The 23,343-nt window shown below is 48.8% G+C and overlaps 1 protein-coding gene across 1 annotated transcript in view; it reads left to right on the forward strand.

Annotated features, from left to right (window-relative positions):
• LOC115075937 (IgGFc-binding protein-like) overlaps window positions 1-23,343 on the forward strand; it is a 400,171-nt gene that overhangs the window by 13,222 nt on the left and 363,606 nt on the right. The window contains exon 3 of the mRNA XM_029576916.1: window positions 21,082-21,126. Within this exon, the coding sequence (XP_029432776.1) occupies window positions 21,082-21,126 (45 nt within the window). The remainder of the gene's footprint in view (window positions 1-21,081; window positions 21,127-23,343) is intronic.

Below are 23,343 nucleotides of genomic sequence, written 5' to 3' on the forward strand. Positions count from 1 at the left end.
TAGGCAATGGTTACATGGAATAGACTTAGTTTTTGGGTACTTGCCAGGTTCTTATGGCCTAGATTGGCCACTGTTGGAAACAGGATGCTGGGCTTGATGGACCCTTGGTCTGACCCAGTATGGCATTTTCTTATGTTCTTATGCTTAAGGTCTGCTTGAGGCAGGCGTGACTTGCGCGTGCCGCCTCGCCATCCCCCGGCACAGGCCACAGTGCCGGGGGACTTGGGACCGCCCTCCCGGCCCGCTCCTGAACTGTCGCCACGCCCCCAGACCCGCCTCAGACCGCTCTCTGACCCCAGACACGCACACGGACACACCCCCGGACTGCTGACACACCCCCAGACATGCCCCTCCTGCCCCTTTTACGAAGCCCTGGGGCTTTGTGCGTGCCGGCAGCCTATGCAAAATAGACGCGCCGGCGCGCAGGGCTTTTAAAATCTACCCCAAAGAGAGAGCCTGGCGGAAAGACCCTTCCCTTCAGAAAGCTTCCACCTTCAAATCTGCACTTCATATTTACAGATCCTCCACACTAAATGCCAAACTTGACTTCTTCTCTGCAAGAATACATGACTATATCTACAATCCGAAAGCCCTCTTCTCATACGTCTCTAAACTCACCAAGTCTGACCCCCCCATCCCTGATAATGAAGCAAAGAACAAAAGTGAACAACTAGCTCATTACTTCCATAGCAAAATATCTAATATCCTCCTCAGATTCCCTCCCGAACCCCCTTATACCCCCAAAAGACCCCCTTTCTACATATGCCACCCTAAACTCCCTTGAGCTCACCTCATCGATTGAAATCACTTCCATTCCCAAAAAGATGAAACCTGCCTCCCAACCTTCAAACACCATTCCCACAAAAGCCCTACTTTCGAAACCGGACACCATAGCCAAACCCTTAGCCACTATCCTAAACAGCTCCCTCTTTTCAGGCATTGTTCTCAACCCCCAAACATGCCGTGATCAAACCCCTTCTTAAAAAACCCTCCCTAGACCCACAAGACCCATCTAATTATCGGCCCATTTCTAACCTCCCATTCATCTAAAAAATCATGGAGAAGGTGGACAACTCCCAGCAAACAAACTACCTTAAAGAAAATAATTTACTCCACTCCTCTCAATTCGGCTTCCGTAAGCACCTTAACACAGAAACCCTGCTACTCTCCCTCTCTGATCACCTCATCAGAGGAATGGATCAAGGTCATTGCTTCATCCTTGCCCTCTTAGACATCTCTGCTGCATTCGATACTGTAAGCCACACCCAACTCATCTCCCATCTCACTGACATAGGCCTCTCTGGCACTGCACTCAGTTGGTTCACCTCCTATCTCTCTAACAGACAATACTCTGTTAAAATTGGCAATGCCGAATCCTCCCACCATGCCCTCCCCCAAGGAGTTCCCCAAGGCTCCTCCCTCTCATCCACCCTTTTCAATATCTACCTCATCCCCCTCTGTCATCTCCTTACAGACCTTGGTCTCGAGTTCTACCTTTACGCAGACGATGTTCAAATCATTACTCCTGTTCGCAACTCTCTCACTAATGAAATTGAATTCTGGAAGAATTGCCTTTCCTCCATTAAAAAAAAAAAGTAAAAAAGTTAAATAAATAAATAATAAACACCCTACTATCCAATCTACACCTCGCCCTTAACTCTTCTAAAAATGAACTGCTCCTCATCTCTCAAAATATTCTCCCTAATCCCAACCTTGCAAATGATCTCGCCTTTAACTCCTACTTTATGCAGCCCTGCGCACGAAACCTTGGTGTGCAACTTGACCAGCAACTGAACCTAAAAAATCATATCAACAAAATCCTCAAGGAAGGCTACTACAAGCTCAATGTCATGAAAAAACTAAAACCCGTTCTGCATACCAGTGACTTCCGCACTGTCATACATGCCACCCTCACGTCAAAACTTGACTACTGCAATTCACTCTTTCTAGGCCTTCCCTCCACCTCTCTTAAACCTCTTCAGCTACTGCAGAATGCAATAGCATGAACTATATCCAATGCCCACAAATATGACCATATTACTCCTATCCCCTCCCGCATTCTCTACAAAACCCTCACCATAATCCACAAAGCCATACACATCCACAACTCCAATTGGTTGGAAGAACCATTTCAACCAAAACGCTCTAAGCGACTCACCAGAGCCTCCAAGAATGGGACTCTTCATGTACCCACCCTAAAACATGCACACCTCACATCCACAAGGGAACGAGCTATTTCCATAGCTCGACCTACTCACTGGAATTCCCTACCTACTAACCTATGACTGGAAACATGTCCATCCATATTCCGAGCTAACCTCAAGACATGGCTATTCAAACAAGCATACCCCCAATAACTTCAGCCCAGCTTCCCTTTATTCCTGACATGCCAGCCCTTCGAAGTATCTTGTACAGCTGTTTTGCCGGCTCCTGCGCTTCACTATTTTTTTTTCAGCTCAGCTGATTTCTTACCGCCCGATGCTGAGGTCACTTCTCTGCCTCGCCTGTCGAGAGCCTGCTTCACGGCTCTCCCGCAAAGGGCTCTGCTCTGTCTGCTTACCTGGAGAGGAAGGACCCTACGGGAATGCTTCTAAGTCGACGACCTGGGGTCGGGACCCTAAGCATGCGTCCGGGCCGGGTTTCCCTCAGAAAATTGCGGGAACAGTGGCCATTTTGTGCCTGGACCTCGAAGCAGTTTCAGAGCCTCAGGGGGGAGGGGAGCCCGATTTACTACACTCTCCACCTGTCTTAAGCCCCATGGGCCCCCTGTTACAAATTTTGATTCTCAAGGGGCCCCTCCCCCACAGGTACCTGACAAGCCTTACCATGTTTTTTCCACAGAGTTCGTGTTTCTTCTACACAGGTCTTTTTTGGCCAGCTTGGAGGCACAGGGGGATCCCATTCCGGGCCCTCCCCCGGCTAAGATTCCTTATTTGGTCGGTGGCCAGGGCTCTGGCTCACTGGACCCGCTGGGGGCTACCAGCGACTTTACACATTGCTCCTCCAAGTTCTTTGTATATAAATTGTATTCTCCCTGTTCATTGTAAGTTATTAGAGATGTGAATCGTGTCCTCGATCGTCTTAACGATCGATTTCGGCTGGGAGGGGGAGGGAATCGTATTGTTGCCGTTTGGGTGTGTAAACTATCGTGAAAATCGTTAAAATCGTGAGCCGACACACTAAAACCCCCTAAAACCCACCCCGACCCTTTAAATTAAATCCCCCACCCTCCCGAACCCCCCCCAAATGCTTTAAATAACCTGGGGATCCAGCGGTGGTCCAGAACGGCGGCGGTCCGGAACGGCCCCCTCAATTGAATCCTGTTGTCTTCAGCCGGCGCCATTTTGCAAAATGGCCGCCGCAAAATGGCGGCGGCCATAGACAAAAACGATTCGACGCAGGAGGTCGTTCCGGACCCCCGCTGGACTTTTGGCAAGTCTTGTGGGGGTCAGGAGGCCCCCCCAAGCTGGCCAAAAGTTCCTGGGAGTCCAGCGGGGTTCAGGAAGCGATTTCTTGCCGCGAATCTGGTTGTGTTAAAATGGACTAATGCTCTGAGACTGGCCTGGCTGCAACTTGCTCTGCCTGGAGGAAACTTCCCAAATGCAGGTTAAATCTGATGACTCTGAAGAGCACTGTGGATGCCCAGTCCCAATAAAAGGTAATGAAAGATGAATCAAATTTATATTACATAAACAAAAAAAAAATTTCCAGACTGAAATCATGAATTCTTTCCAATCTGGATGAAATGAACAGATTTCCATTTTCCTTAAAAGCAGTTACTGTTTTGGGTCCAACAGTTTCTTCCAGCTCATTGGAACCAGGCCCTACTGGAGCTATGGTACCAGGCTCTTTGGGATTATGTTAACCCTCCTAACCCGACTGTTGCAGTGGCAGTCGTGTGCCAGTAGGTGTCACCGTTGCGCACTGAGTGCAATTCCTTCCCTCCTGCAAGCTCTTGCAGCATCTCCAGAGTCAGCGGCAGAAGCCAGATCTCCCGCCTGATAACAGGCAGCAATTTGAAGAGCAGAAGAATGAGCTCATTCCTCTTGTCCCAGTTTTTGAGTTTCGTAAATATGGTAATCCTAAGAAAATGAAACACAAATACAAAATACTGCTGCCAAAGTAAGTTTTTGTAGCAATAATATTGTTGTATTTGTGGCATCGAGTGGACCCTTAGTCGCAGTGGGGAACCACAGCGATAAGCTAAACTCAGAGAGCAGACACTTGTAGGTGGAAGCCTTATTGTACTGCTGTAGAAAGATTTATTTATTTAAAATCTTTTCTATACCGTCGTGTAGTAATGCACCATCACAACGGTCTACAGAGAGGCACGTAAATTTATATTTGGTTAAAATCTTACTAACAAAGTGCCAATATAATATAATATAATATATTATAATATAAGGTATTTGCTGAGTGATCTGGATCTTGTCCTTTTATATATTAATAGGAAAACCATACAAGAATTGTACTTTATACTGCAGATCTCTTATATTAGTCTATAATTATGCGTAAAAATAATAAAATATAAAAGTACGCTACTAGGTGACTAGATGGCATGAGGCAGGAAGGAAAGGCACTGAAGTCCAGCAAGGTGCCAATACATTCAGTCTCAGATGTAGAAGTCTCACCCAGATGTTCAAGGTAGAAAGGAGCCCGCAGTGCAGGAAAGCTGAGCCTGGTCGGTGGAGTTGGAGAACTGGATCGCAGAGGTACTCACAGGAGCGCAGGGCGGGCGTCTTCCTGGCAATGGAGATGGTGGGACCGAAGGTCCATGGTGCAGGATAGACTGGACTGATAGGCCCTGGAGGAGCGAGTACCAGATAGTTCAGAGATCCTGCAATAAATAGAGACCCCCGAGGAGCGGCTGTCTGGTTGGAAGAAACCCCGAAGGGTTGTTGGAAGCGAGAGACCCCCGAGGGGCGAGTGCCTAGATCTTCGTCAGGAGCGAGATTCCCTGGAGGGTAGTAAGGCGTCTAAGTGAGCGGCTTAGAGAGGTCAGAGTAACTAAACTGAAGTCCTTGCTAACTCAATGTAAGTAGCGTAGAGGAGGCTTAAAATTCCTGGAGGTATTGATGTTATGTGGTGGGGACGCCCCCGAGGTTCCCACCATGACGTGTACTTAAGCGTAGGCAATGGTTACATGGAATAGACTTAGTTTTTGGGTACTTGCCAGGTTCTTATGGCCTAGATTGGCCACTGTTGGAAACAGGATGCTGGGCTTGATGGACCCTTGGTCTGACCCAGTATGGCATTTTCTTATGTTCTTATGCTTAAGGTCTGCTTGAGGCAGGCGTGACTTGCGCGTGCCGCCTCGCCATCCCCCGGCACAGGCCACAGTGCCGGGGGACTTGGGACCGCCCTCCCGGCCCGCTCCTGAACTGTCGCCACGCCCCCAGACCCGCCTCAGACCGCTCTCTGACCCCAGACACGCACACGGACACACCCCCGGACTGCTGACACACCCCCAGACATGCCCCTCCTGCCCCTTTTACGAAGCCCTGGGGCTTTGTGCGTGCCGGCAGCCTATGCAAAATAGACGCGCCGGCGCGCAGGGCTTTTAAAATCTACCCCAAAGAGAGAGCCTGGCGGAAAGACCCTTCCCTTCAGAAAGCTTCCACCTTCAAATCTGCACTTCATATTTACAGATCCTCCACACTAAATGCCAAACTTGACTTCTTCTCTGCAAGAATACATGACTATATCTACAATCCGAAAGCCCTCTTCTCATACGTCTCTAAACTCACCAAGTCTGACCCCCCCATCCCTGATAATGAAGCAAAGAACAAAAGTGAACAACTAGCTCATTACTTCCATAGCAAAATATCTAATATCCTCCTCAGATTCCCTCCCGAACCCCCTTATACCCCCAAAAGACCCCCTTTCTACATATGCCACCCTAAACTCCCTTGAGCTCACCTCATCGATTGAAATCACTTCCATTCCCAAAAAGATGAAACCTGCCTCCCAACCTTCAAACACCATTCCCACAAAAGCCCTACTTTCGAAACCGGACACCATAGCCAAACCCTTAGCCACTATCCTAAACAGCTCCCTCTTTTCAGGCATTGTTCTCAACCCCCAAACATGCCGTGATCAAACCCCTTCTTAAAAAACCCTCCCTAGACCCACAAGACCCATCTAATTATCGGCCCATTTCTAACCTCCCATTCATCTAAAAAATCATGGAGAAGGTGGACAACTCCCAGCAAACAAACTACCTTAAAGAAAATAATTTACTCCACTCCTCTCAATTCGGCTTCCGTAAGCACCTTAACACAGAAACCCTGCTACTCTCCCTCTCTGATCACCTCATCAGAGGAATGGATCAAGGTCATTGCTTCATCCTTGCCCTCTTAGACATCTCTGCTGCATTCGATACTGTAAGCCACACCCAACTCATCTCCCATCTCACTGACATAGGCCTCTCTGGCACTGCACTCAGTTGGTTCACCTCCTATCTCTCTAACAGACAATACTCTGTTAAAATTGGCAATGCCGAATCCTCCCACCATGCCCTCCCCCAAGGAGTTCCCCAAGGCTCCTCCCTCTCATCCACCCTTTTCAATATCTACCTCATCCCCCCTCTGTCATCTCCTTACAGACCTTGGTCTCGAGTTCTACCTTTACGCAGACGATGTTCAAATCATTACTCCTGTTCGCAACTCTCTCACTAATGAAATTGAATTCTGGAAGAATTGCCTTTCCTCCATTAAAAAAAAAAAGTAAAAAAGTTAAATAAATAAATAATAAACACCCTACTATCCAATCTACACCTCGCCCTTAACTCTTCTAAAAATGAACTGCTCCTCATCTCTCAAAATATTCTCCCTAATCCCAACCTTGCAAATGATCTCGCCTTTAACTCCTACTTTATGCAGCCCTGCGCACGAAACCTTGGTGTGCAACTTGACCAGCAACTGAACCTAAAAAATCATATCAACAAAATCCTCAAGGAAGGCTACTACAAGCTCAATGTCATGAAAAAACTAAAACCCGTTCTGCATACCAGTGACTTCCGCACTGTCATACATGCCACCCTCACGTCAAAACTTGACTACTGCAATTCACTCTTTCTAGGCCTTCCCTCCACCTCTCTTAAACCTCTTCAGCTACTGCAGAATGCAATAGCATGAACTATATCCAATGCCCACAAATATGACCATATTACTCCTATCCCCTCCCGCATTCTCTACAAAACCCTCACCATAATCCACAAAGCCATACACATCCACAACTCCAATTGGTTGGAAGAACCATTTCAACCAAAACGCTCTAAGCGACTCACCAGAGCCTCCAAGAATGGGACTCTTCATGTACCCACCCTAAAACATGCACACCTCACATCCACAAGGGAACGAGCTATTTCCATAGCTCGACCTACTCACTGGAATTCCCTACCTACTAACCTATGACTGGAAACATGTCCATCCATATTCCGAGCTAACCTCAAGACATGGCTATTCAAACAAGCATACCCCCAATAACTTCAGCCCAGCTTCCCTTTATTCCTGACATGCCAGCCCTTCGAAGTATCTTGTACAGCTGTTTTGCCGGCTCCTGCGCTTCACTATTTTTTTTTCAGCTCAGCTGATTTCTTACCGCCCGATGCTGAGGTCACTTCTCTGCCTCGCCTGTCGAGAGCCTGCTTCACGGCTCTCCCGCAAAGGGCTCTGCTCTGTCTGCTTACCTGGAGAGGAAGGACCCTACGGGAATGCTTCTAAGTCGACGACCTGGGGTCGGGACCCTAAGCATGCGTCCGGGCCGGGTTTCCCTCAGAAAATTGCGGGAACAGTGGCCATTTTGTGCCTGGACCCTCGAAGCAGTTTCAGAGCCTCAGGGGGGAGGGGAGCCCGATTTACTACACTCTCCACCTGTCTTAAGCCCCATGGGCCCCCTGTTACAAATTTTGATTCTCAAGGGGCCCCTCCCCCACAGGTACCTGACAAGCCTTACCATGTTTTTTCCACAGAGTTCGTGTTTCTTCTACACAGGTCTTTTTTGGCCAGCTTGGAGGCACAGGGGGATCCCATTCCGGGCCCTCCCCCGGCTAAGATTCCTTATTTGGTCGGTGGCCAGGGCTCTGGCTCACTGGACCCGCTGGGGGCTACCAGCGACTTTACACATTGCTCCTCCAAGTTCTTTGTATATAAATTGTATTCTCCCTGTTCATTGTAAGTTATTAGAGATGTGAATCGTGTCCTCGATCGTCTTAACGATCGATTTCGGCTGGGAGGGGGAGGGAATCGTATTGTTGCCGTTTGGGTGTGTAAACTATCGTGAAAATCGTTAAAATCGTGAGCCGACACACTAAAACCCCCTAAAACCCACCCCGACCCTTTAAATTAAATCCCCCACCCCCCCCAACCCCCCCCCAAATGCTTTAAATAACCTGGGGATCCAGCGGTGGTCCAGAACGGCGGCGGTCCGGAACGGCCCCCCCAATTGAATCCTGTTGTCTTCAGCCGGCGCCATTTTGCAAAATGGCCGCCGCAAAATGGCGGCGGCCATAGACAAAAACGATTCGACGCAGGAGGTCGTTCCGGACCCCCGCTGGACTTTTGGCAAGTCTTGTGGGGGTCAGGAGGCCCCCCCAAGCTGGCCAAAAGTTCCTGGGAGTCCAGCGGGGTTCAGGAAGCGATTTCTTGCCGCGAATCTGGTTGTGTTAAAATGGACTAATGCTCTGAGACTGGCCTGGCTGCAACTTGCTCTGCCTGGAGGAAACTTCCCAAATGCAGGTTAAATCTGATGACTCTGAAGAGCACTGTGGATGCCCAGTCCCAATAAAAGGTAATGAAAGATGAATCAAATTTATATTACATAAACAAAAAAAAAATTTCCAGACTGAAATCATGAATTCTTTCCAATCTGGATGAAATGAACAGATTTCCATTTTCCTTAAAAGCAGTTACTGTTTTGGGTCCAACAGTTTCTTCCAGCTCATTGGAACCAGGCCCTACTGGAGCTATGGTACCAGGCTCTTTGGGATTATGTTAACCCTCCTAACCCGACTGTTGCAGTGGCAGTCGTGTGCCAGTAGGTGTCACCGTTGCGCACTGAGTGCAATTCCTTCCCTCCTGCAAGCTCTTGCAGCATCTCCAGAGTCAGCGGCAGAAGCCAGATCTCCCGCCTGATAACAGGCAGCAATTTGAAGAGCAGAAGAATGAGCTCATTCCTCTTGTCCCAGTTTTTGAGTTTCGTAAATATGGTAATCCTAAGAAAATGAAACACAAATACAAAATACTGCTGCCAAAGTAAGTTTTTGTAGCAATAATATTGTTGTATTTGTGGCATCGAGTGGACCCTTAGTCGCAGTGGGGAACCACAGCGATAAGCTAAACTCAGAGAGCAGACACTTGTAGGTGGAAGCCTTATTGTACTGCTGTAGAAAGATTTATTTATTTAAAATCTTTTCTATACCGTCGTGTAGTAATGCACCATCACAACGGTCTACAGAGAGGCACGTAAATTATATTTGGTTAAAATCTTACTAACAAAGTGCCAATATAATATAATATAATATATTATAATATAAGGTATTTGCTGAGTGATCTGGATCTTGTCCTTTTATATATTAATAGGAAAACCATACAAGAATTGTACTTTATACTGCAGATCTCTTATATTAGTCTATAATTATGCGTAAAAATAATAAAATATAAAAGTACGCTACTAGGTGACTAGATGGCATGAGGCAGGAAGGAAAGGCACTGAAGTCCAGCAAGGTGCCAATACATTCAGTCTCAGATGTAGAAGTCTCACCCAGATGTTCAAGGTAGAAAGGAGCCCGCAGTGCAGGAAAGCTGAGCCTGGTCGGTGGAGTTGGAAGAACTGGATCGCAGAGGTACTCACAGGAGCGCAGGGCGGGCGTCTTCCTGGCAATGGAGATGGTGGGACCGAAGGTCCATGGTGCAGGATAGACTGGACTGATAGGCCCTGGAGGAGCGAGTACCAGATAGTTCAGAGATCCTGCAATAAATAGAGACCCCCGAGGAGCGGCTGTCTGGTTGGAAGAAACCCCGAAGGGTTGTTGGAAGCGAGAGACCCCCGAGGGGCGAGTGCCTAGATCTTCGTCAGGAGCGAGATTCCCTGGAGGGTAGTAAGGCGTCTAAGTGAGCGGCTTAGAGAGGTCAGAGTAACTAAACTGAAGTCCTTGCTAACTCAATGTAAGTAGCGTAGAGGAGGCTTAAAATTCCTGGAGGTATTGATGTTATGTGGTGGGGACGCCCCCGAGGTTCCCACCATGACGTGTACTTAAGCGTAGGCAATGGTTACATGGAATAGACTTAGTTTTTGGGTACTTGCCAGGTTCTTATGGCCTAGATTGGCCACTGTTGGAAACAGGATGCTGGGCTTGATGGACCCTTGGTCTGACCCAGTATGGCATTTTCTTATGTTCTTATGCTTAAGGTCTGCTTGAGGCAGGCGTGACTTGCGCGTGCCGCCTCGCCATCCCCCGGCACAGGCCACAGTGCCGGGGGACTTGGGACCGCCCTCCCGGCCCGCTCCTGAACTGTCGCCACGCCCCCAGACCCGCCTCAGACCGCTCTCTGACCCCAGACACGCACACGGACACACCCCCGGACTGCTGACACACACCCCAGCTACCAGCGACTTTACACATTGCTCCTCCAAGTTCTTTGTATATAAATTGTATTCTCCCTGTTCATTGTAAGTTATTAGAGATGTGAATCGTGTCCTCGATCGTCTTAACGATCGATTTCGGCTGGGAGGGGGAGGGAATCGTATTGTTGCCGTTTGGGTGTGTAAACTATCGTGAAAATCGTTAAAATCGTGAGCCGACACACTAAAACCCCCTAAAACCCACCCCGACCCTTTAAATTAAATCCCCCACCCTCCCGAACCCCCCCCAAATGCTTTAAATAACCTGGGGATCCAGCGGTGGTCCAGAACGGCGGCGGTCCGGAACGGCCCCCTCAATTGAATCCTGTTGTCTTCAGCCGGCGCCATTTTGCAAAATGGCCGCCGCAAAATGGCGGCGGCCATAGACAAAAACGATTCGACGCAGGAGGTCGTTCCGGACCCCCGCTGGACTTTTGGCAAGTCTTGTGGGGGTCAGGAGGCCCCCCCAAGCTGGCCAAAAGTTCCTGGGAGTCCAGCGGGGTTCAGGAAGCGATTTCTTGCCGCGAATCTGGTTGTGTTAAAATGGACTAATGCTCTGAGACTGGCCTGGCTGCAACTTGCTCTGCCTGGAGGAAACTTCCCAAATGCAGGTTAAATCTGATGACTCTGAAGAGCACTGTGGATGCCCAGTCCCAATAAAAGGTAATGAAAGATGAATCAAATTTATATTACATAAACAAAAAAAAAATTTCCAGACTGAAATCATGAATTCTTTCCAATCTGGATGAAATGAACAGATTTCCATTTTCCTTAAAAGCAGTTACTGTTTTGGGTCCAACAGTTTCTTCCAGCTCATTGGAACCAGGCCCTACTGGAGCTATGGTACCAGGCTCTTTGGGATTATGTTAACCCTCCTAACCCGACTGTTGCAGTGGCAGTCGTGTGCCAGTAGGTGTCACCGTTGCGCACTGAGTGCAATTCCTTCCCTCCTGCAAGCTCTTGCAGCATCTCCAGAGTCAGCGGCAGAAGCCAGATCTCCCGCCTGATAACAGGCAGCAATTTGAAGAGCAGAAGAATGAGCTCATTCCTCTTGTCCCAGTTTTTGAGTTTCGTAAATATGGTAATCCTAAGAAAATGAAACACAAATACAAAATACTGCTGCCAAAGTAAGTTTTTGTAGCAATAATATTGTTGTATTTGTGGCATCGAGTGGACCCTTAGTCGCAGTGGGGAACCACAGCGATAAGCTAAACTCAGAGAGCAGACACTTGTAGGTGGAAGCCTTATTGTACTGCTGTAGAAAGATTTATTTATTTAAAATCTTTTCTATACCGTCGTGTAGTAATGCACCATCACAACGGTCTACAGAGAGGCACGTAAATTTATATTTGGTTAAAATCTTACTAACAAAGTGCCAATATAATATAATATAATATATTATAATATAAGGTATTTGCTGAGTGATCTGGATCTTGTCCTTTTATATATTAATAGGAAAACCATACAAGAATTGTACTTTATACTGCAGATCTCTTATATTAGTCTATAATTATGCGTAAAAATAATAAAATATAAAAGTACGCTACTAGGTGACTAGATGGCATGAGGCAGGAAGGAAAGGCACTGAAGTCCAGCAAGGTGCCAATACATTCAGTCTCAGATGTAGAAGTCTCACCCAGATGTTCAAGGTAGAAAGGAGCCCGCAGTGCAGGAAAGCTGAGCCTGGTCGGTGGAGTTGGAGAACTGGATCGCAGAGGTACTCACAGGAGCGCAGGGCGGGCGTCTTCCTGGCAATGGAGATGGTGGGACCGAAGGTCCATGGTGCAGGATAGACTGGACTGATAGGCCCTGGAGGAGCGAGTACCAGATAGTTCAGAGATCCTGCAATAAATAGAGACCCCCGAGGAGCGGCTGTCTGGTTGGAAGAAACCCCGAAGGGTTGTTGGAAGCGAGAGACCCCCGAGGGGCGAGTGCCTAGATCTTCGTCAGGAGCGAGATTCCCTGGAGGGTAGTAAGGCGTCTAAGTGAGCGGCTTAGAGAGGTCAGAGTAACTAAACTGAAGTCCTTGCTAACTCAATGTAAGTAGCGTAGAGGAGGCTTAAAATTCCTGGAGGTATTGATGTTATGTGGTGGGGACGCCCCCGAGGTTCCCACCATGACGTGTACTTAAGCGTAGGCAATGGTTACATGGAATAGACTTAGTTTTTGGGTACTTGCCAGGTTCTTATGGCCTAGATTGGCCACTGTTGGAAACAGGATGCTGGGCTTGATGGACCCTTGGTCTGACCCAGTATGGCATTTTCTTATGTTCTTATGCTTAAGGTCTGCTTGAGGCAGGCGTGACTTGCGCGTGCCGCCTCGCCATCCCCCGGCACAGGCCACAGTGCCGGGGGACTTGGGACCGCCCTCCCGGCCCGCTCCTGAACTGTCGCCACGCCCCCAGACCCGCCTCAGACCGCTCTCTGACCCCAGACACGCACACGGACACACCCCCGGACTGCTGACACACCCCCAGACATGCCCCTCCTGCCCCTTTTACGAAGCCCTGGGGCTTTGTGCGTGCCGGCAGCCTATGCAAAATAGACGCGCCGGCGCGCAGGGCTTTTAAAATCTACCCCAAAGAGAGAGCCTGGCGGAAAGACCCTTCCCTTCAGAAAGCTTCCACCTTCAAATCTGCACTTCATATTTACAGATCCTCCACACTAAATGCCAAACTTGACTTCTTCTCTGCAAGAATACATGACTATATCTACAATCCGAAAGCCCTCTTCTCATACGTCTCTAAACTCACCAAGTCTGACCCCCCCATCCCTGATAATGAAGCAAAGAACAAAAGTGAACAACTAGCTCATTACTTCCATAGCAAAATATCTAATATCCTCCTCAGATTCCCTCCCGAACCCCCTTATACCCCCAAAAGACCCCCTTTCTACATATGCCACCCTAAACTCCCTTGAGCTCACCTCATCGATTGAAATCACTTCCATTCCCAAAAAGATGAAACCTGCCTCCCAACCTTCAAACACCATTCCCACAAAAGCCCTACTTTCGAAACCGGACACCATAGCCAAACCCTTAGCCACTATCCTAAACAGCTCCCTCTTTTCAGGCATTGTTCTCAACCCCCAAACATGCCGTGATCAAACCCCTTCTTAAAAAACCCTCCCTAGACCCACAAGACCCATCTAATTATCGGCCCATTTCTAACCTCCCATTCATCTAAAAAATCATGGAGAAGGTGGACAACTCCCAGCAAACAAACTACCTTAAAGAAAATAATTTACTCCACTCCTCTCAATTCGGCTTCCGTAAGCACCTTAACACAGAAACCCTGCTACTCTCCCTCTCTGATCACCTCATCAGAGGAATGGATCAAGGTCATTGCTTCATCCTTGCCCTCTTAGACATCTCTGCTGCATTCGATACTGTAAGCCACACCCAACTCATCTCCCATCTCACTGACATAGGCCTCTCTGGCACTGCACTCAGTTGGTTCACCTCCTATCTCTCTAACAGACAATACTCTGTTAAAATTGGCAATGCCGAATCCTCCCACCATGCCCTCCCCCAAGGAGTTCCCCAAGGCTCCTCCCTCTCATCCACCCTTTTCAATATCTACCTCATCCCCCTCTGTCATCTCCTTACAGACCTTGGTCTCGAGTTCTACCTTTACGCAGACGATGTTCAAATCATTACTCCTGTTCGCAACTCTCTCACTAATGAAATTGAATTCTGGAAGAATTGCCTTTCCTCCATTAAAAAAAAAAGTAAAAAAGTTAAATAAATAAATAATAAACACCCTACTATCCAATCTACACCTCGCCCTTAACTCTTCTAAAAATGAACTGCTCCTCATCTCTCAAAATATTCTCCCTAATCCCAACCTTGCAAATGATCTCGCCTTTAACTCCTACTTTATGCAGCCCTGCGCACGAAACCTTGGTGTGCAACTTGACCAGCAACTGAACCTAAAAAATCATATCAACAAAATCCTCAAGGAAGGCTACTACAAGCTCAATGTCATGAAAAAACTAAAACCCGTTCTGCATACCAGTGACTTCCGCACTGTCATACATGCCACCCTCACGTCAAAACTTGACTACTGCAATTCACTCTTTCTAGGCCTTCCCTCCACCTCTCTTAAACCTCTTCAGCTACTGCAGAATGCAATAGCATGAACTATATCCAATGCCCACAAATATGACCATATTACTCCTATCCCCTCCCGCATTCTCTACAAAACCCTCACCATAATCCACAAAGCCATACACATCCACAACTCCAATTGGTTGGAAGAACCATTTCAACCAAAACGCTCTAAGCGACTCACCAGAGCCTCCAAGAATGGGACTCTTCATGTACCCACCCTAAAACATGCACACCTCACATCCACAAGGGAACGAGCTATTTCCATAGCTCGACCTACTCACTGGAATTCCCTACCTACTAACCTATGACTGGAAACATGTCCATCCATATTCCGAGCTAACCTCAAGACATGGCTATTCAAACAAGCATACCCCCAATAACTTCAGCCCAGCTTCCCTTTATTCCTGACATGCCAGCCCTTCGAAGTATCTTGTACAGCTGTTTTGCCGGCTCCTGCGCTTCACTATTTTTTTTTCAGCTCAGCTGATTTCTTACCGCCCGATGCTGAGGTCACTTCTCTGCCTCGCCTGTCGAGAGCCTGCTTCACGGCTCTCCCGCAAAGGGCTCTGCTCTGTCTGCTTACCTGGAGAGGAAGGACCCTACGGGAATGCTTCTAAGTCGACGACCTGGGGTCGGGACCCTAAGCATGCGTCCGGGCCGGGTTTCCCTCAGAAAATTGCGGGAACAGTGGCCATTTTGTGCCTGGACCTCGAAGCAGTTTCAGAGCCTCAGGGGGGAGGGGAGCCCGATTTACTACACTCTCCACCTGTCTTAAGCCCCATGGGCCCCCTGTTACAAATTTTGATTCTCAAGGGGCCCCTCCCCCACAGGTACCTGACAAGCCTTACCATGTTTTTTCCACAGAGTTCGTGTTTCTTCTACACAGGTCTTTTTTGGCCAGCTTGGAGGCACAGGGGGATCCCATTCCGGGCCCTCCCCCGGCTAAGATTCCTTATTTGGTCGGTGGCCAGGGCTCTGGCTCACTGGACCCGCTGGGGGCTACCAGCGACTTTACACATTGCTCCTCCAAGTTCTTTGTATATAAATTGTATTCTCCCTGTTCATTGTAAGTTATTAGAGATGTGAATCGTGTCCTCGATCGTCTTAACGATCGATTTCGGCTGGGAGGGGGAGGGAATCGTATTGTTGCCGTTTGGGTGTGTAAACTATCGTGAAAATCGTTAAAATCGTGAGCCGACACACTAAAACCCCCTAAAACCCACCCCGACCCTTTAAATTAAATCCCCCACCCCCCCGAACCCCCCCCCAAATGCTTTAAATAACCTGGGGATCCAGCGGTGGTCCAGAACGGCGGCGGTCCGGAACGGCCCCCTCAATTGAATCCTGTTGTCTTCAGCCGGCGCCATTTTGCAAAATGGCCGCCGCAAAATGGCGGCGGCCATAGACAAAAACGATTCGACGCAGGAGGTCGTTCCGGACCCCCGCTGGACTTTTGGCAAGTCTTGTGGGGGTCAGGAGGCCCCCCCAAGCTGGCCAAAAGTTCCTGGGAGTCCAGCGGGGTTCAGGAAGCGATTTCTTGCCGCGAATCGTTTTCCGTACGGAAAATGGTGCCGGCCATATGCGTATGGCCGGCGCCATTTTCCGTATGGAAAATGGCGCCGGCAGGAGATCGACTGCAGGAGGTCGTTCAGCGGGGGTTCTGGACCACCGCTGGATCCCCAGGTTATTTAAAGCATTTGGGGGGGGGTTCGGGAGGGTGGGGGATTTAATTTAAAGGGTCGGGGGTGGGTTTTAGGGGGTTTTAGTGTGCCGGTTTTCCTGCCCTCCCCCTTCCCCCGATTTACGATTTTTTAACGATAAATCGGGGGAATTGGTATTGTATCGTGGCCCTAACGATTTTTGACGATTTAAAATATATCGGACGATATTTTAAATCGTCAAAAAACGATTCACATCCCTATAAGTTATTATCCAAGTTTCACTCACCCTGTTCTATGTAAGACATTATACTTTATACTGTCATTGTAATTGTTGAAATGTGAACCGAAGTGATTAGTAATTCTGTTACCTGAACCTCGGTATATAAAACTGTTAAATAAATAAATACTAGGTCCGCACTGTACCTGGATACTCTTCGCCCTCCACAGCCTGCTCCTTTGCCAGATCCTGATTCAGATCCGGATCTGCTGCTTGTGAATCCACCCGTAGAAGGAGATGACCCATGGGTCCTGTGGTTATTTAAACGCGAGGAACTGGATCCGCTTATTCCCTTTGTTCTAGATGAACTAGGGATTGAAGTCCCACTGGAAGATACCGCCAGCGCCTCCACTTCTGCCAGTGCATCCACTTCCCACACCATGGATCCGTTCCTAGCTGGCTTTCGGGCTCCGTCTTGTACCTTCCCATTTCAGTTGGGCTCTCTTCCCTTTAAGGGTAAGTTGCTTTTTGGGGAGGACCGGAACAGCTTATTAAATCCTTGGGAGACAACAAGGTTCATAAGCTGCCTGAGGACCACCCTAAACAGTCCAAATCCTTTTTTCAGAGGTCAGCTTGGTACAACAAGCCGCGTGGGTCTTTTCAGCGGAATACCCCCTCCAGATCTCAGGCATGGTCTCATTCCTTTCGTGGACGTCGGCTGTTCCGAGATGGAAACCCCCAAGAATCCGGTGCCAAGTCCTCACAATGAGATGCGGAAGGCCCATTCCTCCGTTCCCGTCTTAGGTGGATGTCTGTCCTTTTTTCTCGGGGAATGGGCCAAAATTACTATGGATCAATGGGTCCTGGATGTGATCGGAAATGGTTATGCTTTAGAACTTGCTCTAGACCTTCCGGACTGCCACCTGATATCTCCTTGCGGCACTCAGAAAAGGCCTGCAGTGTGTCGAACCCTCGACAGACTCCTAGAGCTAGGGGCCGTAGTTCCTGTTCCTCCAAACAAACAAAGATCCAGCCAGTATTCCATTTACTTCATCATGCCCAAGAAGGACGGCTCTGACCGATCCAAGACCTCAAGTAGGTCAATTGGGCTCTCAAGGTTCCCCATTTTTGAATGGAAACCCTGTGGGTGGTCATAGTGGTGGTTCGATCCAGTGAGTTTCTGGCTTCTCTTGACCTCACAGAGGCTTACCTGCACATCCCTATTCGCAAGGAGCACCAAAGGTTCCTTTGCTTCGAAATTCTGGGCTGGCACCTGCAGTTTCAGACTCTCCCGTTCGGATTGGCCACCGCTCCTCGCACGTTCACCAAGGTGATGGTGGCAATAGTGGCTTTTCTTCGGCAAGAAGGAGTCCTAGTCCATCCCTTCCTGGATGACTGGCTTATCTGGGCAAAGTCGATGGAACTCTGTGTGATGGCAGTGAGCCGTGTTGTATCGCTGCTTACCTCCCTCGGATGGCTAGTCAACTACTCCAAGAGCAATCTCAAACCCTCTCAAGTTCTGGAATTTCTGGGAGCTCGCTTCGACACCCGTGAAGTCAAGGTCACCCTAACCAAAGCCAGGGCACTCAAGCTCATGAATCAGGTACAGCTTCTCGTATCTCTCTCGCAGCCCACGGTCTGGGATTACCTTGAAGTACTGGGCTCCATGGCCTCCACCATAGATTTGGTTCTCTGGGCATTTGCGCATATGCGACCCTTGCAGAAAGCTTTGCTTGCCCGTTGGAAGCCGGTTTCAGAGGATTTTCAGGCAATTCTACCACTTCCCAAATCTACTGTCGTCAGCATACCGTGGTGGCTCTCTCTTGACCACCTCTCGAAGGGAATGCCCCTGGAGTCTCCCCAGTGGATGATTGTGATGACGGATGCCAGCCTCTCTGGCTGGGGGGTGGTGTGTCAGTCTCTATCAACTCAGGGCCGGTGGTCCATAGTCCAGTCCAATTGGCACATCAACCGTCTGGAGGCCCGGGCAGTCCGTCTGGCTCAAGTTCTTCCTTCCCTTGCTTCGCTACAAGGTGGTGAGAGTCCTCTCAGACAATGCAACGACGGTGTCTTATATCAATCGCCAGAGGGGCACCAGGAGTTGCCTGGTGGCCCTGGAGGCCAGCAAGCTGTTTGATTGGGTGGAGCATCACTTGGAATGCCTGGCGACCTCACACATTGCGGGGAAGGAGAATGTTCAGGCCGACATCCTCAGTCATCAGTATCTTGACCCCGGAGAGTGGGAATTGTCAGAAGAGGCGATGCACCTAGTCATACACAAGTGGGGGGTTCCCCACCTGGACTTGATGGCCACCTTGAGAAACGCAAAAGTTCCTAGGTTCTTCAGTCGCAGAAGGGAACACAGCTCGGAGGGCGTGGATGCTCTGGTCCTGCCCTGGCCCAGCGATGTCCTCCTCTATGTATTTCCCCCATGGCCTCTGGTGGGAAAGGTACTCCGAAGGGTAGAGGTTCACAACGGGCCGGCAATTCTCATCACGCCAGAGTGGCCCCGCAGACCGTGGTTCGCGGAGCTCATGAATCTCACGTCGGACGGCCCCCTTCGACTTGGTCACCTCCACAGTCTCCTCTGACAAGGTCCCATATTTTTCTAGCAAGCGGATCACTTTTGTCTAGCGGCCTGGCTTTTGAATGGAGGCATCTAAGAAAGAAAGGCTATAAGGAGGAAGTCATCTCTACGCTGTTGCGGGCTCGTAAAACCTCTACGTTGCTGGCGTATGTTCAGGTTTGGAGAGTGTTTGATAACATGTGTGCGGAACTTGGGGTTTTGACGCGCAGGGCTTCGGTCTCTCTAGTTCTCTCCTTTCTCCAGAATAGTCTCTCCAAGGGTTTGTCTTTCAACTCCTTGCATGTTCAAGTCTCAGCTCTTGGCTCTCTTTTGGGGAAATTAGACGGTTACGCGGTGGCAGCCCAACTGGATGTGGAGCGTTTTCTTAAGGGGGCTAAGCATTTGAATCCGCCCGTCCGGCATACATGCCAGTCTTGGAGTCTTAACCTGGTCCTTCGGGTTCTGTGAGAGGCGCCTTTTGAACCTCTGTCGGTCTATGCTCAAAGACCTCACGCTTAAGACAGTGTCCCTGATGGCTACTTGTTCGGCCTGGAGGGTATCTGAACTGCAAGCTTTATCCTGTAGAGAACCCTTTTTGAGGTTCTCGGATTCGGGGGTCTCTTTAAAGATGGTTCCCTCTTTCCTGCCAAAGGTAGTCTCCTCCTTTCATGTCAATCAGTCAGTGGAGCTCCCTGCCTTTTCTCAGGAGGATATTGCTAGCTCGGCTAGTGGTGATTTACGCTGTTTGGATGTTAAGCGAGTTCTCTTGCACTACTTACAGGTCACTAATGATTTCAGAGTTACTAATCATCTCTGTTTTATGAAGGGGCCCTCATAAGGGGCAGAAGGCCTCTAAAGCTACTATAGCTCGCTGGCTAAAGAAAGCTTTTGTGTCCTCATATCTCTGTCGGCCGGCCGGTTCCAAAGGGTCTAAAGGACCATTTGTTGCTTTCGTGAGCTACTTCTTGGGCGGAGAGCCAGCTGGTTTCCCCGCAAGAAATTTGCAGAGCGGCCACTTGGAAATCCTTACATACGTTTGCTCGGCATTATCGTCTCGACTTTCAGGCACCTATTTTTGGTTCCTTCGGCAGACAGATACTCTGAGCAGGACTGTCTCGGTCCCACCCTAACTAGGGAAGCTTTGGTACATCCCGCTGGCTGGACTGATCCGGGTACGTACAGGGAAAGGAAAATTGGTACTTACCTGCTAATTTTCATTCCTGTAGTACTATGGATCAGTCCAGACTCCCTCCCGGTCTACTGTTTCAGTCCGCTCGTAGTCTTTTTCCTTTAGCAGCACTGGTAAATGCCTTTTTTATCCTACAGAAGTATTAAATAAAGGATTCATAAGGCACAGGATGTTATTTTCACAATTGTTAAGAGCTATGAATAACACTGTTCCAAATTAGAGTTATATTATTACTGTTGAATTGTTACTTGCTTGACCTTATTCGATTTCTTTTTCTGCTTTGTTAATGTTTACACTGAGGAGCGCAGGGTGAGCTATGCCCGTACATGGTGTGCCTTTCAGTTATTTTTTTTTCTCTGGCTCCATCTGCTGGACAGAGGACACAACCTGCTGTCTGGACTGATCCGTGGTACTACAGGAACGAAAATTAGCAGGTAAGAACCAATTTTCCTTTTATCCTGCTGCTGTGGTGAATATTGAAACATTCTGCAGCATTGCCCCATTCTGTGGCCCAGTCTACATCCTGGGAGGTCTTCCTGCTCTTTACCCTCCTGGAGCTGGCGGATCAGCAGCTTGAAAGATGTAGGACTGCAATCAGGGTTCTCCAGATATGTAGATGTGTGTTCTCATACATACAATTTTACATACAATTTTACATACTGTAAAATTAGGATGTGAAATGTGTTTTACATTAAAATATCTATTTTTCTTTCAGAAACATGGACAACAAAAACCAAATTTCGAACTGAAGAATTCAGCAGTGAGTCTAAAATTACATTTTGGGGGAATAATGCCATTTAGTCCTGTATAAAAAATACTGCCCCTCCCTTCCTCAAGGGATTATTATGCTTCCTTCTCATAGCATCTGGATATCTTGTCTACTAGTTTGCTGCTTTACACTAGGGATGTGAATCGTTTTTCAACGATTAAAATTATCGTCCGATAATGTTTATATCGTCTTAAATCATTATAGAACACGATACAATAGAAATTCTAACGATTTATCGTTAAAAATCGTTAAATCGTGTTAGTGCGCACTAACTCGAGTTAGTGCGCACTAACTCCCCGTTAGTGCGCACTAACTCGATTTAGTGCGCACTAACTGAAAATGATACAAATAAACACTTTCCAGGTCACTGAAGGTCAGTTAGGAATGAATATGTGTTCCTATTGGCTGGCTGCCCTCTTATCTATTGATATTACCAAGGTTACCACTGAGGTGATGGTTGGGGGGATGGGAAATGGAACTGGAAACTAACGAACACCAACAGAAAATGAAACAAAGTGTTCACACTTCCCAGGTCAGTAAAGGTCACTTAGGAATGAATATGTATGTATGTATTCCTATTGGCTGGCTGTGCTCTTATCTATTGATGTTACCAATATGGTTGGGGGGATGTGAAATGGAAACAGTTGGAAGCTTGACAAAAAAAGTAATGTAATGATCAGCACTCACGTGACTAGAACTTGTTTGTTTATTATTTTTGTTAGCAGGCACCTGAAATGCTAGTGCATGTTGAATTTGCCAATCACTGTGCATTTTAGAAAGGTGGTCCTGGCTGGAACTGTACACAGTTCAAATATATGTAATTGATTGTTGGTAAGTGTATTTTTTAAGTAGCCACACTGGCACCAGTATGTTTACTTTTCCTCCTACTTAACTCACTAGCTCAGCTTTGTAAGAAGGGCTTCTCTGCTTGTGTGTTGTTTTTGTTTGGTGTGAGGAGAGCAGAAACATCAGATCTTTATTCAATCTACTACAGTCATCTCTTACAGTGCCCTATCCCTATTAATACCAGGAGTGTTGTGATCTTCCTGCACACAGTGCCCTAACCCTGATACCAGTCTGAGACAGCTCCCTCCCTGCATTACTAGTGAGAGGCTGGCTTCACAGACAGGGGGGAGCTGCCTGACCCTCACTCCTGACTTCCCCCATGTCCCAGCTAGTGAATGGTGTGTGGGTGAGGGGGGGGGGGAGGATGGTGAAGTCTGAGACAGCTCCCTCCCTGCATTACTAGTGAGAGGCTGGCTTCACAGACAGGGGGGAGCTGCCTGACCCTCACTCCTGACTTCCCCCATGTCCCAGCTAGTGAATGGTGTGTGGGTGAGGGGGGGGGGGGGCGGATGGTGAAGTCTGAGACAGCTCCCTCCCTGCATTACTAGTGAGAGGCTGGCTTCACAGACAGGGGGGAGCTGCCTGACCCTCACTCCTGACTTCCCCCATGTCCCAGCTAGTGAATGGTGTGTGGGTGAGGGGGGGGGAGGATGGTGAAGTCTGAGACAGCTCCCTCCCTGCATTACTAGTGAGAGGCTGGCTTCGCAGACAGGGGGGAGCTGCCTGACCCTCACTCCTGACTTCCCCCATGTCCCAGCTAGTGAATGGTGTGTGGGTGGGGGGGGGGGGGGGGAGGATGGTGAAGTCTGAGACAGCTCCCTCCCTGCATTACTAGTGAGAGGCTGGCTTCACAGACAGGGGGGAGCTGCCTGACCCTCACTCCTGACTTCCCCCATGTCCCAGCTAGTGAATGGTGTGTGGGTGAGGGGGGGGGGGGAGGATGGTGAAGTCTGAGACAGCTCCCTCCCTGCATTACTAGTGAGAGGCTGGCTTCACAGACAGGGGGGAGCTGCCTGTCCCTCACTCCTGACTTCCCCCATGTCCCAGCTAGTGAATGGTGTGTGGGTGACGGGGGGGGGGGGGGTGGATGGTGAAGTCTGAGACAGCTCCCTCCCTGCATTACTAGTGAGAGGCTGGCTTCACAGACAGGGGGGAGCTGCCTGACCCTCACTCCTGACTTCCCCCATGTCCCAGCTAGTGAATGGTGTGTGGGTGAGGGGGGGGGGGGGGGAGGATGGTGAAGTCTGAGACAGCTCCCTCCCTGCATTACTAGTGAGAGGCTGGCTTCGCAGACAGGGGGGAGCTGCCTGACCCTCACTCCTGACTTCCCCCATGTCCCAGCTAGTGAATGGTGTGTGGGTG

This window comes from Rhinatrema bivittatum, chromosome 14 (assembly GCF_901001135.1).
Source record: "Rhinatrema bivittatum chromosome 14, aRhiBiv1.1, whole genome shotgun sequence".
In the NCBI taxonomy this organism is placed as follows: Eukaryota; Metazoa; Chordata; class Amphibia; order Gymnophiona; family Rhinatrematidae; genus Rhinatrema; species Rhinatrema bivittatum.